Here is a 17488-nt window from a genome sequence, read left to right as displayed (position 1 = left end):
GGTTTATTGGATTTATATGCTGCCCTTCTCCCAAGGACTCAGGGCAGCATACAACATTTAAAAAACACATATTACAAAAGTTAAAAAAATTAGATAGAATATCCAAAAAAACAAACCCAATTAAAATTAACAATAACATTTTAAATTCAATTAAAATTAACAATAATCAATAATTTATTTTGTTTTGTTCAGGCCAGGTTGGCTTGCTGGAAAAGCCAACTTTTTAGGGCACGTAGGAAGGACCGGAGGTCGGGGATTATACGAAGCTCCGGGGGCAGCTCATTCCAGAGGGAAGGCGCTCCCACAGAGAAGGCTCTCCCCCTGGGGGTCGCTAGCCGACACTGTCTGACACTTGCCACATCATGTTGCTGTTGTGTGATGTTTTCCCCATTCACGAAGCTGGAGTGGATGAGACCTGCCCATGACACATCCGGCCTGTAGACCACCAGTTTGACACCTCTGTTCTATACTATTAACAAATGCCTGTGCAAGATTTCTCATTGTATAGAAGATTGCAATTCACTGATTGAACAATCAAATGAATCAAATGAACAATCTCTCTTCATTCTTGTTTCATCAATTCTGGGGAGATAAGAGGACGTAAAGTCAGGATACATATCCCATACAGTATTCCAATCATGTCTGTATAATGGTCATAGAAAAGCATGTCCATTTCTTTACACTTCATAATGTTTAAGAAGGACTTCAGTCATGGAGATTATTTGTGTCCCAAACCAAGTCTGGACATATGCATCCCAACTTATTCAGCTAAGATATGCTTGAATCTTGGGACTGCCCACTGCATTGTGTTTAAGATCCCAATTTACCAAAATCAGTATATTGATCTGGTATCTTCTGGGGCCTAATAAGTAGGATTGGTAAAATTTCTCATTGCCTTTTTTAAAAGGAAATTATTAATTAAGGAATTCTTGTTATCAACTGACCTAGTCAAAGGGTTTCTTATTGAAAAATGGGAAAACCTTTGTTGCCTGTGGAATTCTATGTGTCAGAGTTCCAATATGATAGCATTTTTCCCAGTTTGAATGCAAAAGGACAATTTAATTAATTAACCCTTCATTTGTGGTACAAGATTGCAAGAAGGAAGGACAACAGAAGAATGGCCACATTGGAACAAGGCTTTATTGTATCTTGGTTTAATAAAATGTAGATACATCTGAAGTGAATCTGTCTTGCATATTAACTTACACAATGGTTGGTAAATAACACTGAGGGAGGTTGAGAACCATGTGTGCTGCCTTCAGCTCCTTAAAGAATGGTGGGTTATAATGGTAAATAATAATCACAAATGTACCATGTACAGCCTGTTGAATTCATTGAATTTTAATGATGGAGAACAATAAAAGCCCATATGAACCCTTAAGCATCTGCAGATCTGTTCCACTACTGCAGAAAACACTCTTAAGTATATTAGAATGCCATATCTATAGTACTGATTATATCCATATGCATTTCCTATGTTTTAAAATTGTTACCAAGCCAAAGATGACTATATTCTTGCCTAACTGTCAAAATGAAAACCAGGAGTTTCCTTACATTTTTAAATAACAGCACTAAGCATTTAGAGAAGGATAACAATTTATGCAAATTAAAAAACCAAAACATTATCGAATCTCAACTAAAAAGCTGTTAGGAAACAAGAGTGTCAACTACAGTCAGAAATGAGCCACAAATGATTAACATCCACCTTCATCTGTAGCAACACTTAATTTTTAATTTGCCTAATAATAAAACATGATACTGCAACACTTTTAAATAAGCAAATTAAAAAAATCCTGCCAATTTACCACAGCAGAAACAGTTCAATTACTAATTTACCATAAGGAGACTAATGGATTTCAGCAATCAAGCAGTTTAAACAGGACATAAAGGAAAACCACTGATTGTTCAAGCACATCGTTTTTTTTATCAATTGTGATGACCTGCTTTTTAAAGTATCATGCAAAAAATTGTCCACCTTCAGCTTATTTTAGCTGACAATGCTAGGAATAGCCAATAAAATGGAGAAAAAAAAGTGATACACAGCTGTTTTACAACTACAGTATGTCTGGTTCCATTCACTATTATCTGTATATAGCAGTAGCAGTAGCACTTATACATCACTTCACAGTGCTTTACAGCCCTCTCTAAGCGGTTTACAGAATCAGCATATTTTCCCCAACAATCTGGATCATCATTTTCCCACTTCGGAACGATGGAAGGCTAAGTCAACTTTGAGCAGTGAGATTCGAACTGCCAAACTGCTGGTAGCTGGCAGTCAACAGAAGTAACCTTCAGTGCTTCACTCTAACCACTGTGCCACCATGGATTTCTAAGGATCAGTAGTGAGATTCAAAAAATTTTACTATCTGTTCTGTTAGCGTGACTTGATGGGTGTGGCATGTCTTGGTGGCCGTAGCAGGGTAAGGATACTGTAAAATCTCCATTCCTTCCCCACTCCAGGGTAAGGTTACCGCAAAAGGTTACCGCAAAATCCAAATTTCTTCCCCATCAGCTGGGACTTGGGAGGCAGAGACTAGATGGGGGCAGGGGCAGTGAGAAGTGGTATTTACTGATTCTCTGAACTACTCAAAATTTCTGCTACTGGTTCTCCAGAACTGGTCAGAACCTGCTGAATACCACCTCTGCTAAGGATCCCCCAGAAGCTTCTTTTGACTTAGAAAGCATCTCCCTACTACAGTAATTCCCACAAGTTCCCGCACCATCATTTTCAAAACCTCAGAGAAGACTTGCAGCACAAGCAAATTGATAACAAATTCTCCTGCCATGTCTATTCAGGGCTCTTTCTCATAAATAGTCCATGTAGTCCTCAACTTACAACAGTTCATTTAGTGACCATTTAAAAGATACAACAGCACTGAAAAAAATGACTTCTGATCATTTTTCTCACGTATGGCTATTGAATCATCCCCATGGTCACATGATCAAAATTCAGATGCTTAGCAATTTATAACAGTTACAGCATCCTCGGATCATGTGATCACCTTTTGTGACCTTCTAAGAAGCAAAGTCAATGGGGAAGTCAGATTCATTAACAGCTGTGTTACTAACTTAACAAATGCAATGATTCACTTAACAATTGTGTCAAGAAAAGTAATAAAATGGGGCAAACCTCACTTAACAAATGTTCCACTTAGCAACATAAAGTTTGGCTCAATTGTGGTTGTAATTCGAGTACTACCTATACAAGCTATGCATATGGGCCAACTGACCCAGAAAGCTATATATAGCAATAGTAATTAGACTTATATACTGTCCCATAGTGCTTTGCAGCACTCTCTGGGAGGTTTACAATGTCAGCATATTACCCCCAACAATCTGGGTTCTCATTTACCAAACTTGGAAGGATGGAAGTTTTAATCAATCCTGAGCTCCATCAGGATTGAACATCAGGCTGTAGGCAAAGTTTGCCTACAATACTGCATTCTAACCACTGCAACACCAGGGCTATGCCTATATATACACAGTTATGCCAAATATTTATCTTGCATCATTCATTCATTCATTCTTCTTGAATTTAATGTAAAAGAATTTGTTATGTAATTCATTTATTTATTTTTAAAGGAGAAGATATTTCTTGTGAAATTCTCATAGTTTGGATGTAGAATTGGTACCTTTAAGATAAATGCAAGATGAGCAAGGAAGAGTGGACAATGTCCCATCTTTCACTTCTCAATCCTTTCTCCAGCAATCTCCAGACTTCTTGGCTTTCCGCACTTCATTGAAATCCCAAGGAGAGACATTACGACTTCAGTCATTCATTCATTCATGAGAAAACTCTTTCCATGTGATTTCTTCAGTCTAGCAGCAAAGGCAGCCAAGCAGGCTTCACAGTGATTTTTAAAAAGACGCTTAATGTAGGGTATGTGTATGTGCACGCACACACACACATTATCAACAAACACTTCCAAGTCACAACAGTAAGACAAGCTCTAAATTTCACCTGGAGAAATTCAAAATAAATTTAAAAAGCACTCCAGGAATGGGGTAGGGGATAAAAAGGAGCCTCTGTCACAGGCAAAGAAAACTTTCAAGAAACTGGAAATATCCAATTACCTGAATATAATGATGCTGGTACAAAGAGCTATTTTATTTTTGACTAAAGTACTCTTCTGTGTCTGGCAGAACTATATCATAGCAGGAAAGTTCTCTTCACAGGAACCATCCACAGAGGCTGCATACAGGTGTCAGTGGCATATATTAGTGATTTAGCCCTCTGGGTATTTTTTTTCTTCTGCACTTAGCCCCAGATCTTACAGCACATGATTTGTTTGTTCTATACAATTGATTAAATAAATTCTCATCTTCTTCTTTCCCAATACTCCTTTAAAGGGTGTATAAATAAACGTATGTGTAACTTCATGCATCAGCTAACACTTCTCGGCAAATACACATTCAGCTCACTATCAAGCTTCTAGCCCAGCATTGTAATGAAATGAAAGAAATTGGTCTAAAACATGACATTTTCCCAGAGTCAAAAGAACTTCATTCAGTCGATCCAAGAATGCATTTCAGTATTTATGTAACCTCACACTCCAAACCACATAAAAACTTTATAGTCAGCATGCCTAAATCCAACTGTTCAAAACTTAACAAGCTCAGAATCTAAGTTGAAAGAGAGGTTCTGTAAAAATGCGGCACATGGAATAATCAGTTGAAAAGTCATTATTTATTTCCATTCTCAAGCCCACACCATTTTAAAAGAAATGTCACATATGCATCAGCGGTGAGATTCACTTACCTTCCCTACTGTTTCTCAAATGTGAGCGCACACTCTGTGTCTGTGCATGTGTATCACCTTCTGCACATGCACAGTGCTCGTGCATTGTGTCAGTAAGTGGGTGAAGCATCCCACAGCCACTGCTACCAGTTCACCCAAACTGTAGAGCAATAGCAATAGTAGTTAGACTTATATATCTCTTCATAGGGCTTTCAGCCCTCTCTAAGCGGTTTACAGAGTCAGCATATTGCCCCCACAGTCTGGGTCCTCATTTCACCCACCTCGGAAGGATGGAAGGCTGAGTCAACCTTGAGCCGGTGAGATTAGAACCACTGAACTGCAGATAACAGTCAGCTGAAGTGGCCTGCAGTACTGCACCCTAACCACTGCACCACCTCGGCTCACCTCGGAGAACCAGCTAAATACCACCTCTGGTATGCATATATTATTGACATTAGAGAATTCATACAAAAAAGCTAATGAAACCTAAATAGCTTTAAAATCTAGAAATTTCAGACAGAAATGTATCTTTATAGAATTATAAAGAACACTTTAGCATTTTGCAATATTCACTAAACTTATGCATTCCACTCTTGACTGTAATCAAATCATAATGCAGTCTGAGATCACCAACAGTTCTGAAAATTGGCAAAATGATGCCTTTATTTATTGGTCAATAGGAGTATGCAAAATGGAATAGTATTTTTAATGTCTGTCTTCTGATTCCTTTTAGGTCATCTTTTAGTACAGTAACAGACCATCACCACTTCAGGTAAGCCTGGTTAAACGTCAAGGATTGCAGACAGCTATTTTTATTTGGGAGGAATGGCATCTTCCTTAATGACATGGTGTGGAACCCATTTTCCCATGCTGGAAAGGAACACTGCTGCTGCCAATACATTTCTCTGAGAAATCCAGAGTATTCTCCTGTATCCACCACAACTTCAAAGACTGCACCAGACAGGCTGCACTACAATTCCATTTGAAGACCTAAAATCACTACAGATCAATGTTTAACAAGCCGAGACTACAGATTCATAGTGCACCAAAAGGCATGTTAACAAGAATCTATTTAATAACATAGAAAAACACATAATGGAAATTCTGTAAAAACTCTTTCTTGAAGAGTCCGTATCAAAACAGCCATATATAGTTCAGTACATCTGCTTGCTTGGGGAAACAAACATTGTTCACATTCAATCATAAATGTCCAGAATTCTGGCTGGTTGTGAAAAAGCTCCATGCTGGTTCACAAAGTCTCTTTGATTTTACTTCATTCTTCAAACAAATTGGGAAAGTTTTGTTTAGTAAGTCATCCAAAGAGTCACAATATATCAATCTCTTTATCAAGCAATTTAGAACTAAGGAGAAATTTCCTGACAGAACAATTAAACAGTGGAACAACTTGCTTCCATAAGTTGTGAATACTCCAACACCAGCAGTTTTTAAGAAGATGTTGGATAACCATTTGTCTGAAGTGGTGTAGGGTTTCCTGCCTAAGCAGGGGGTTAGACTAGAAGACCTCCAAGGTCCCTTCCACCTCTGTTATTCTATTCTATTCTTCATAAGTCAAAAGCATAATCACAGGCCCAAGAATCATTAGAGTCTGTACCAACCTAACTTATTTTTTATTCAGGTTTGTCTTTATTTAGAATCAAGAACAAACACATTAGGCTCCTACTGTCATCTTTTCTTTTCTGGAAGAATGTGAGAAATAAGATCACAAAAAGCAACAGCAATAGTACTGCATGCTGAAGTGGCAGAAATAGCAGGGGAAAACTACTTAAAACTGATGTTAAATATGAATTCTTCCACGCTTTAACAGCACAGCCTGTTTCCTTGGGGAAATGGAGGGAGAATGAACCAACAAATCCCGGATGAGCAACAGTTATGATTCACAGTCAAAAAGAAAGAGGCAATTTTATTCCCATATATTCCTAACAGCTTAATTTGCATGTGTAGAAACTCTAAATGAGCTCATTTCACAGTTATCCTATAGCTACAGTTCTGACCCTAAGTACTGCATGTGTGCAGCAGATAATACTTCATGTCTGAGGACAGAAAATAAGCCTTTCCTTAAAAGGAAGCAGTGTGACTGTTTTCCCAAGACTTTTAGAAACTTCCACAGCCCTGGAATGAAAGAAAAGCAATGAACTGATGGGCAATGCTTTGGTTTGCAGAGTTAGTGCTTGATCAAAAGGATGTTAATCTTTTGGATGCTTCTGGCATGTCCAGAAATTCTCCTTTAATCTATGTCAGCAGGAGCTGGCATGGATTATTTTTTTCTTTTTGGGTTTAAGAGAAGAAAAGGTGGCAACCCAAAATAAGGATGAACAAAAGCAACACATAATGGCATTTTTGACTTGCCATTCTGCTGTCACTGAGGCTTTGGCTTTATGAGAAACTCCCAAAATTGTAGCAGTGTGCAGTTCTAGGAAGAATTATTCTTCCAGTGCCGAAAATATGTTAGTGATAAAAAAAATATCAGTCCGATTTTTCTATCAAAGTGTGTAACAAAGTCAGATGTAATGCTGGTGTTTTCTCTCTGTTCTAATTGAAATTAGTGTTCAAAGAACAGACCTTGGCCCTTTCTATTTCAGGATTACAGTATTGAGAAAAAAAGAATAGAAAGTAAACATTGTTTTATGGCGATTGGCTGTTTCAGTTTTACCAGTACCTCACCTAACTTGCATTAGTCTATCTACAATTTTATGAGAGAAGCAAAAGTCAAGTTTACAGATAATCCTCAACTTACAACCACAACTGGTCCCAAAATATAAGTTGCTAAGTGAGACACTTGTTAAGTGAAGTTTGCCCCATTTTATGACCTTTCTTGTCATAGTTGTTAAGTGAGTTGCTTATGAAAAATATTGCCATGAAAACTGCATATAATAATGTATATATTATTATAGATGAAGTTATAATATCAGAGTAAATGAGTCCTCTGACTTCAAGAAACTTCAGCAGCTCCTGGCTAACATTGTTTGGATTTGGAAACTAAACTTGGGACTGGTTAATACTTTGATGGAAGACTATCATGGAAGGCCAGGAAGGTCTGTATACTACACTAAGAAGTTGAAACACATTCTTGAAGAAGACATTGAGAAGGCACTTCCCTAAATTCACCAAAATTTGAGATCAAATAAAAGGAAAGATTGTTTTCTATACTTCTTTATTCTTCTATTTTCTTTTTTATTAACAGCACTACCTATTTAAATTTATTTTAATAGGCTGTAGTAGCAAGCAGTTCCCCATTATTACAGATGCTTTGAAAGTTGCCACACTCTGTGCGCAGAAGTATCTAAAGCTTTTTAGCAGCACATCTTAATCCAACTAAGGAAATAAGTGCCATATATGCAGCAGTAGGCAGTAGCAGAACCTGGTCATGTGCAAGATATTTGTGAACATCCTAGGGGGTGGGAGTACAGAAAGGCCAGGAAGCTGAATTCTTTATCCATTGAAGATATTCCTTCTGACTGTTTTTCTTTTTTAGGGCTGAGAAAGAAAATATTTTTTGTGGGTTTGTGAAATGCAAAGAATAGATTCTCCCTGTGTGTTCACAATATGAATCATCATAAGGGTTTTTTCTTTCTTTCTTGTTGTTTTAAACATCATTTATGCCCTCTGTATTTAGTCTCCCCTAATGCTAGAGAGATGTATCATTGAGGAATTTCTGCATTGTTTATTTAGGCTTACGTGTGACATTGCAACTATCCCCATCCTTCTGGACAAATTATGGCCGACATTTAATGGCAAGCTTAAAGTAGGCCATGTAATGTTAGGGGGCTGAACTCTTTTATTTCTGCCAGTGATTTTGTTTTATAATAATTACTAGCAGATTTCATTCCTGGGGAACCCACACTACTTACTACATGCATGGCAAGCATTTTACATCAGCAGATTACAGTGGAGTTGATTGTCCTACATTTAGGGTAGAATATGAAGGGTATAACTAAATGAGTAAAGAAACATGATAAATGTTCTATGTTTCTTCTTCGGTCTTGTTTGTACTGAACAATGAGTAGAAGTTCGACCTGCCAGACTAAAATCTTTGCTACTCAGTAGGTGTGCCATGTTCAACTTGCCAGGACCAGCTTTGCTCACATAAGCAAACTACTGCAGATAATGAGAATGTCTAAATGATGCAGAAGAGTTGGCTTTAAAGGTGGAGGAGAATTAGACTGAATTTCAAGCCACAAAATTTCTTAGGCCAACACTTCAATTTAGAGCCGGAGATGTGAAACTCCATTGTTGTGGGAATTATCACCATACCTAATACCTATCCTTGTTTTTCCCTTCCTCCACTCCTCTATCCATGCCTGCTATACCCACTGTATATTCCAAACAAGCCAGAAAGCAGGTGAATGGACCACAAAGAACAAGAGTAAGGAGGCAATAAATAAGCGAAAACTCCAACAGCTTCTTTTCACTCACCACTGAGTTATTTAAGGGTAAGCATCTGGTGTCCAGATTGCAAGGTAGTAACCTACCCACAATTTATACAGATTTCATTTTTTATTTTGCACATAATTTCTTTGAGGCAGTTAAGCAGAATACTGCTTTGCATCTTTAGATACACTGTAATGTATGCATTCATTTGTATTCCCATTTTGCATCTTGGAAAACAGAGGTAGTCATTTGTAACCACAGAATGGTCTGCAGCTTTCTAAAAAAAACCTTTTGGAATTTGTAGATATTTTCAATAGAAGTTAGATAGTAAAATAACAAGGCATACACAAGAGAGAGAGAGAGAGAGAGAGAGAGAAAGAGAGAGAGAGAGAGAGAGAGAGAGAGAGAGAGAGAGAAATGTCACTCAAAAATAAGGTGTGAACTTGTAGTTATCATGTTACAGAATTTCAGTTAGCACTATCTAATCAAAGAAAAATTCTTTGTTTGATTTCTTGAATATTTAATTCCTTTTAGTCCAAGTATTGTTTTTTTTTCAATATGCAGCTATGTCAGTCCAAAAACATTTCATGCTATATAAGGTAAAGTAGGAAGCTGACCGAGTATTTTTCTCCTATACTGTTTTCCACAACGGTCCCAAGCTTATTTATTGAGAATCAAATTTCACTAAACCCGGTAGGCATAATACGTATTACTGAACGCAGTTTTTATCTTTCATGATTGTAAGTCACACAGAGTTACCTTGAGGTTACATGGGCAGCCTATAAATTTTATAAATAAATAAATAAATTTTCAACACGAATCAGAAATAGCCAATTTGCAACAAATCACTATGAGGGCTAATTAGGAATGAATCTTGTGTCCAGTCCAAATTTACCCAGCAAGCATTGGCAATCAATAACTGCATTTCAAAAGAGAAACTTTGGGATTCAGATTTCAAGTCTCACCTCTGACAGAAGCTTTCCAGGTCTCCTAGCATCTGTTTCTGTCCTGGGAAAATGTCAAGGAGGATCCAAGTGACAAAAACAGTGTTGGGATGAAGCCCATTCCTTTCCTATAGGGGTCCACAAGACTATATCCATATGTAAATGGGCAGAGCTTGTGGAATGATACTGCTTTCATCATTCTGAAAAAACCCACAAGAATTTGTAGATGCCACTATTTTTGCCACAATACATATTCCATAAGCAGAAAAAACCGAAAGACGAATCTTACATATTTGCAGCACTTGTAGTCCTCAACTTAGTTTGTTTAGTTACTATTCAAAGTTACTGTACAATGGCAGTGAAAAAAAGTGACTTCTGACAAAATAACCATTGCAGCAACCCCGTGTTTATGTGATCAAAATTTGGTTACTTGGCAACTGGCTCATGTTTATGGTGGTTTTAGTGTCTCGGGTCATATGATCACCTTTTGCGACCTTTGCATATCTGGGTTACTAACTTAACAACTCCTGTGATTCACTTAAAAGTTGTGGCAAGAAAGGTGGTAAAATGGGGCAAAACTCACATTAAAAGTGTCTCACTTAACAACAGAAATTTTGGACTCAAATGTGGTCATAAGTCAAGGAGTACCTGTACAAAACTTTTTGACTACAAATTGGTACAGGTACACGGTGGCTCAGTGGCTAAGACGCTGAGCTTGTCGATCAGAAAGGTCGGCAATTCAGCAGTTCAAAGCCCTAGCACTAATGGAGTGAGCTCCCGTTACTTGTTGCAGCTTCTGCCAAGCTAGCAGTTTGAAAGCGCGTAAAAGTGCAAGTAGAAAAATAGGAACCACCTTTGGTGGGAAGGTAACAGTGTCCGTGTGCTTTCAGCATTTAGTCATGCTGGCCACATGACCACGGAGACGTCTTCAGGCAGCACTGGCTCTTCGGCTTTGTAACTGAGATGAGCAGAGTCCCTGGAGTTGGGAACGACTAGCACATATGTGTGAGGGAAACCTTTACCTTTAGGTACAGGTAGTCTTTGTCATACAGCCTTAATTGGGAGTGGATTTCAGTCATTAAACAATGTGATTGTTAAGCAAAGCATCATGACCATTTTTACTGGAGTAGTTAAGTGAATCATGTAATTGTTAAGTAAAGCTAGATTCTCTTGTCACAAATTATGATCCCATGGCTGCAGGACATTGCAATCATCATAATGTGAACTGGTTGCCAACCACCCAAATCGTGATCACATGACCAAAAGGGTGGTTCAACAGTCATCACTTCAAGGACGGGTGGTAAGTCACTTTGGTAACTTCACCACTGTTGTAATATCAAACCATTGTTAAACATTTGGTCACAAGTAAAGGACTATCCATATTGGTTTCATTTTTTAAAATGATAAAGTAACCAAAAGTGAAATATTTGCATTACACAAAATTGTATAGGAGTCTAAGTAAGATTTGTACTAACCAAATTCAACAAGTAGAGCTAATGCATCTCCTAGTTTGCAAGTAGCCTGTTTAAAATGTCCCAAATACAGTCATTGTTCGGAGAGATTAAAAAAATGACAATAAAGGATCAGCTAGAATGGATACACAGTTTGTCTAACTACTAAATGGCATTTGAGAACATATTTAAGTACTTTGATGGTTATGATTTCCATAATCCTTTTGAGCTGAAATTCCTAGGCAAAGAGCATCAGTGTCACATCTAATGACCCACTCCTGCTCTCTCCAATGAATCGTTAAATGAATGTTGTTAAGTGGACTATGGGGCACTTCAGAAGTGGGTGAGACCTTTGGAGACATAGTACTGACCCAGGTCTGCTTATCCTAGCACTTCCAAGGTCTCCGGCACCCCTAAGATGCCCTGTGCTCTGCTTCCCGACCCTTGGATTCCCACAGGCCTTTTCCCACAGGTCCTCCCATGCCATAGCATGACTCCATCCCACAGTCCTTCTCACTTACCTTTTGAACAGTTCAGACACCTTCGAGAGCATTGGAATGGATTGCTTCTTTATGCAGCCATATGCCGTGGTTTCAAAAGCAATGACCATTTTGTCCTACCCACAAAATGACAGCCACATTTGCGTCACCACCGCACAACCAGGGACAAATTGCTTTGTTTTTCTGGGACATTCAGAAGTTTCTGCAGTGCTGTGTAGACCTTGTCAAGGCAGCAAATTAAACAGTTTGTCTAGAGGCTGCCATTTTGTCCCAGTCCACAGGTGGGTGGAAGAAAATGGCATGTATTTGGGTTGCTGCCGCATAGACAGATACAAACTGGTTCATTTTGCTGCCTTAATGTAGTCTGCACAACATTTTCTGCAATATTCAGATGTTTCTGCAGCACTATGCCGATCTCATTAAGGCAGCAAGGGGAAGCAGTTTGTCTGGTGGCCACCATTTTGTCCCTACAATGGACAGAGATGTTCAGGTTACCCCTGCAGACGTTAATCCAGGGGTTAGTCCAGGGACTAAACTCCTTCCCTAACATGAGGTCCAGAGAGCTTCAAGTGGTAATTTGATGGGTGTATGGGGAGCAGACCCAAGTGCTACAGGGTGTTGGCAGGGTGGTATGGGAGAGAGTCAGTGAGGTACTGCAGCATCCCTGTAGTCGGTCATAAGGGTGAATGACCATAGGGGCACGGCAGCCAACATAACTTTGAAACAAGGCCCTGTGTAATTTTGGGATGTCTATTGTAACTGAATATTCTTTAAGTGACCTGTTGTACCTCAAAGACTACCTCTACATACAATAAAAAAAACCTTGGCCTTTTGCACTATTTATTTCAAAGATAAGTTCCAGTCAGTTTAGTATAACTGATTCAAAAGTAAGCCTGAAAAAAAGATTGTAGCCTAATATAAGTTTGTTTCTAAGCAAGAATGGATTTTTTCAACCATAAGCAATATGCTAAATTGTAGGTCTCACACAATCATACATAGCACTTAACTTAGTTCAGACAAGCCTAAATCTGAAATATATTTATATTTCTTGCTTCAGTTAAGGAGAAGCAGAATCATAATGATACTTAAGAGTTTTAAATGCAATTTCCAAAACACAAACTTCTATACATTAACACAGCAGTAAAAACCTGGCTCATATTAAGTTCTTCCAATAAAAATCCTTCCCATTTTGTTAGTGAAAGCTATGGGCCATGTAAAACTTTTCACATGATGTGCTGACACGAAACATTATCGGATTTGTTTTCACATGTCTGAGACTGGTAAAATCTTGATTGCTCTTAAGTGATTGTACACAAAGGAGCCCACGGGTGACTGAAAATCTGTGGACATGATTTTTCCATTGGCAATACTTTCAGCTAGTTACAATCCAAATCTATGCATTTACTTAGAAGCAATGCACAACAGAATTTACTTCCATACATGAGTTTGTTAGATTTCCTGAGTTACGTATAATACTACAACAAAACAATTAAACTCTCATTTCAATTAGTATTTCAACTTTTGTATATAAAAGTGTATATTAAGCCATTAGACAACTCCATTATTTTTTAAAGTCTCCTTAGATCATCTAAAGTCACTCTCAATAGACAGCTTAGCATATAAGGTATGAAAGGTACAAATATTAATGGTAGTTCCATGATTTCCGATAAATTATTACTCTATAAAGGCATTAAGTTTTCTCTAGCCTCTATAATTTGAGAAGGGCATTCTTTCATTTAAGTAATCATCCAAAGCCATGAGTATGAAAACAAGACTTGTCAATACCACTGAGTTTTATTCAATCCCTAAGTAATTAATGGACTGGTAGTTTTCTCATATGAGATACAGTCTGATGTAGTGGCTACAGTACCATGCTAGAAACTGGAACATTGTGGGTTCTAGTCCTCCTTTATGCACAAAGCCAGCTGGATGACCTTGGACCAGTCACTCTTTCTCAACCATAGGAAGGATGCAATGGCAAACCACTTCCAGAAATTTTGCCAAGAAAACAGCCGGGACTACTCAAGACAGTTGCTAGGAGTCAACAAAGGCAAAAAAAAAACCCTAATATTTCCATAACCTCACAAGAAAAAAGGAGGAGGAAGAGGAGGAGGACGAGGACGAGGACTAGGACGACGAGAAGGAGGAGGAAAGACCAGTTACCTATTTTCTATTTAACTTTGGATAGAAGTTTGGAATTAAAAGTTAAAGCTCAAATGCTAAGCATTCAGAACATTTCTTATTGATCTTTCTATAAGGCAAGGAACATGCCTTAAAAAAATGCTTTCTGAAGATGTTTCTTCCTTCATATCTCAGACTATTGACCTTAATGAAAGCCGCATTAACAAAAGTCCAAGTTCTAATAGGAGAACTAATAGAGGCAGAGTGCTAAGCTAAAGTGTGTCCAGCTACTTGGTGGCCTCTGTGTTTTTGGGTGAACATAGCAAAGCATGGTTCAGATAACTATCAACACACCCATTCCCTTTATTATTTAACCTTGCAACATATATGCAAAATCTAATATTTTATAATCTAATTCAGATTTTTGAGTATGAGTACTGAGTGGACATTCATAAGTTTACAATCCACAGGGAACTATAACTTTCTATTTTAGCCATCTTTTCAACAGCATTTTGAATCTATAGAATGATGCCCTCAACTGGAGTTTAATATTGTGCACCAAAAATATCTCAAACTGAAGAAATATTTTGACTTGGATTTTAATTGTTTGAAAGCAGGGAAGGGAATTAAGGGCCCCAGTGCAATTATTATGAAATTAAACTATCTACTAGCCTTTCTTTTCTTTGGACAATACTTGGCCATTCAATATAACTTTTTAAAATCTCTGCCATTCCATGTAAATAAGACTTATTTGACTGATACTTCTGGATGCAACTGACCCTGTTAAACTCTAGGAAAGTGGTTTCAAGTACATTTCTAGCTGAAATGTGCACTGAGTTCAGTATTTTAGATTATGCGATTGGAACATGTAATTATGACCTATAATACCTGTTGTGGTAATTGAAAGCTAAGTCATAAGGACATGTATTGGAAGTAAATCCATGCAATTCCCAATGGAACTTATTTAGATGGATTAGACAAGTAAGTTACAGAATACCTTTTCTAAAATCAACCAATATTCATCATGGAAACAAGACCTCGAGCTTATCTTATAAAGGCAGATGGGTATTTTTCTGACACTACAGATTTAGTTATACTTGATTAACTTGGCAGTTAAGGTAGGAACACAAGACAGTAGAGCAATGTGTACAACATATACAAACTTCATGTTAGTGTATTAAAGACGTCAAAGGCATTCACTACATGCCGTAATATATCCTACTTCAGTGTATGGCTGAAGTATGAAGATTTACTTTCAGTCAGCAGAGTATATATAATCACACATATATAAATACAAAGGAAGACATATTTTGTAAATTGTGTATAGCCAAAATTCTAACTGCTGACCAATAAGTAAATCACAGAACTGAGTCATACTTTACAGTGTAAGTACTGTACAGTGCAAGAACTATTCATGGGATAAGTCCTTTTATAAGTAGAAATATATTTCCCTCTTTTAAAAAACTTTTGGCACTTTTTTTAAAAAAAATGTACATTGTTATGTACACTTCAAAGATCAGATAACACCTTTGACAGTCTATGCCACAAGCATATGACAAGCCTCTCTTCTGTTGACAATAACATACAGTACATTCCTAGATGAAACCAGTCGTTCTGATTTCTGATATTAACTCATTAAATCCTAAAGGAAAACTGATTCCCAATTAGATATACCTTACTTTTTTTTTTCTTCCTGAAGTATTACAGCTACAGGAAGGCTGAAGGGCACACTTTTAGCACAAGCCATCAACTACTAGCAATAACTCTCCATAGGACTTATTGTTAGGTAGGTATGCATGGATAAACCTATACACATATAGAGCAATATGGAGCTCATAAAAAAGCCACCTGTGGAGACTAGAAAGGCTGAGAGTCCCAGAGTGTTCTTGTTAATCATTCTAGCTAGCAGAAAGCAGCCTTGCTTTGATGTATCCTTTGCAATTGCTGTGGCAAACTCCTCTAGAATGGCCCTGAGAATGGGTTATCTTCCCAGCTGCAGTTTCCTGGATGTGTCTTAAGAGGTTGTGGAGCGTTGAGGTGGAAATGCACGTAAACTGGCTCCAGGATTCTAACGAGACATTCCAGGGAGCATCATGTGGGGAAAATGCCAAGCATACTTGTTGCATGTGCTCCACTGCCCCGGCTCTACTCTTTGCTTTAACATTTACCCACGACGGCTACGTGATTAAACATCAAACCCACAGATATAAATACAACAAAGGCTCTTTATCGGGCACTCTCTTCCTTGCCAGGAAGCTGATGAGCAGCCCCCATGGATCACCATCCCAGGATATATACTTCAGGGCCATTATGCCGGACAAAGCCGGGATCAAACGTAGAATCACCGCCCCCCCCCCCCCAATCTCGGGTTTCCTTCAGTTCCTACCAGCGGTGTTGTCAAATGCCCCACAGGGGAAAAAGAAAGTCCTTTCAGGCAACCTGCCGGCATTTTACCCGCCGCTTCCTCCATCCCACCTCCTCCCGGTACTCACACTCTCTCCGCATTCCTGGGAATGCCTCGGGGCACCGTTTTAAGTCCCAATCCGTGACAATCCACGCCGGATCCCGAGCAGGTACATTTACTGGGACACGCTTCCGTGCCAGGCAGCCAAAGCGCCACGCTCCAGAGAACCCAAAACAAACAGAGGCGCCCCGAACTCTCGTGGCCTGCGCCCAGCATGATCGGCGCCTCTTCGGATAGAAACGGGCAGAAGCGAATTCAAAAAAAGAAAAAGAAAAAGAAAGGAAAACTTGAATCCGATCCCGAAACCGGCGCGGGAGCCACAACAAGCAAGCTCAGCACCGCCGGGGGAAACGGGATGATGCTACGGAAGACATCCCTTTCAAACTCCCGGACGGGTCTCCGCTTTGCGCAGTCACCCTCAGGGAAAGCTCCGAGGGACGTCCCGGTCCCCCTCTTCGCAACCGAAGGCACAACCTGCCCAACTCAGCTCTGCTCTTGTCTTCCTTTGCGAGTCCAGGTAATCGGCCGGTGGGAAAAGGCGGGGGAGTTCAGCGGCCCCAGACCCTCACTCGACCGGCCAAGCCTGCCGCGCACAGCCCAGCATGGCCCCTTGAAAACCAACGGCGGCCGCAGCAGGATCCAAATCCCAAGAACAGAGCCTGCAGAGCTTGAGGAGACCCGGGGGCGCTCGCAACCGGCCGCCTCTCCATGGACTGGGCACGGCAAAACAGGCGGACCCAGGAGCCGCGGGAGCCGCCCCCTCCCCTCCCCAAAATATAACCTCTCGCCGCGGATTGGCGGCCGCCCTTATTGACGTCACGCAACTTCGGAACTTTGGCAGGGTAGGTAGGGCAAAAGTTTGAAGAGCGGCGGCGGCTGCC

The 17488-nt window shown here is 39.3% G+C and overlaps 1 protein-coding gene across 2 annotated transcripts in view; it reads right to left on the bottom strand.

Moving 5' to 3' along the window:
* SLIT3 (slit guidance ligand 3) overlaps positions 1-17253 on the bottom strand; it is a 501863-nt gene extending 484610 nt beyond the window's left edge. For both annotated transcript variants that reach the window (XM_087709668.1, XM_087709669.1), the window contains exon 1: positions 16636-17253. In XM_087709668.1, the coding sequence (XP_087565794.1) occupies positions 16636-16823 (188 nt within the window). In that variant the 5' untranslated portion in view covers positions 16824-17253. The remainder of the gene's footprint in view (positions 1-16635) is intronic.
* Between the last annotated feature and the right edge of the window lie 235 nt (positions 17254-17488).

The sequence above is a fragment of the Thamnophis sirtalis genome, unplaced genomic scaffold (assembly GCF_051295495.1).
Source record: "Thamnophis sirtalis isolate CommonGarterSnake01/CBP01778 unplaced genomic scaffold, rThaSir2_p1.2 scaffold_3, whole genome shotgun sequence".
In the NCBI taxonomy this organism is placed as follows: Eukaryota; Metazoa; Chordata; class Lepidosauria; order Squamata; family Natricidae; genus Thamnophis; species Thamnophis sirtalis.
The sequence above is the reverse complement of the archived record's forward strand: the minus strand, read 5'-3'. Positions and strand labels throughout refer to the sequence as shown.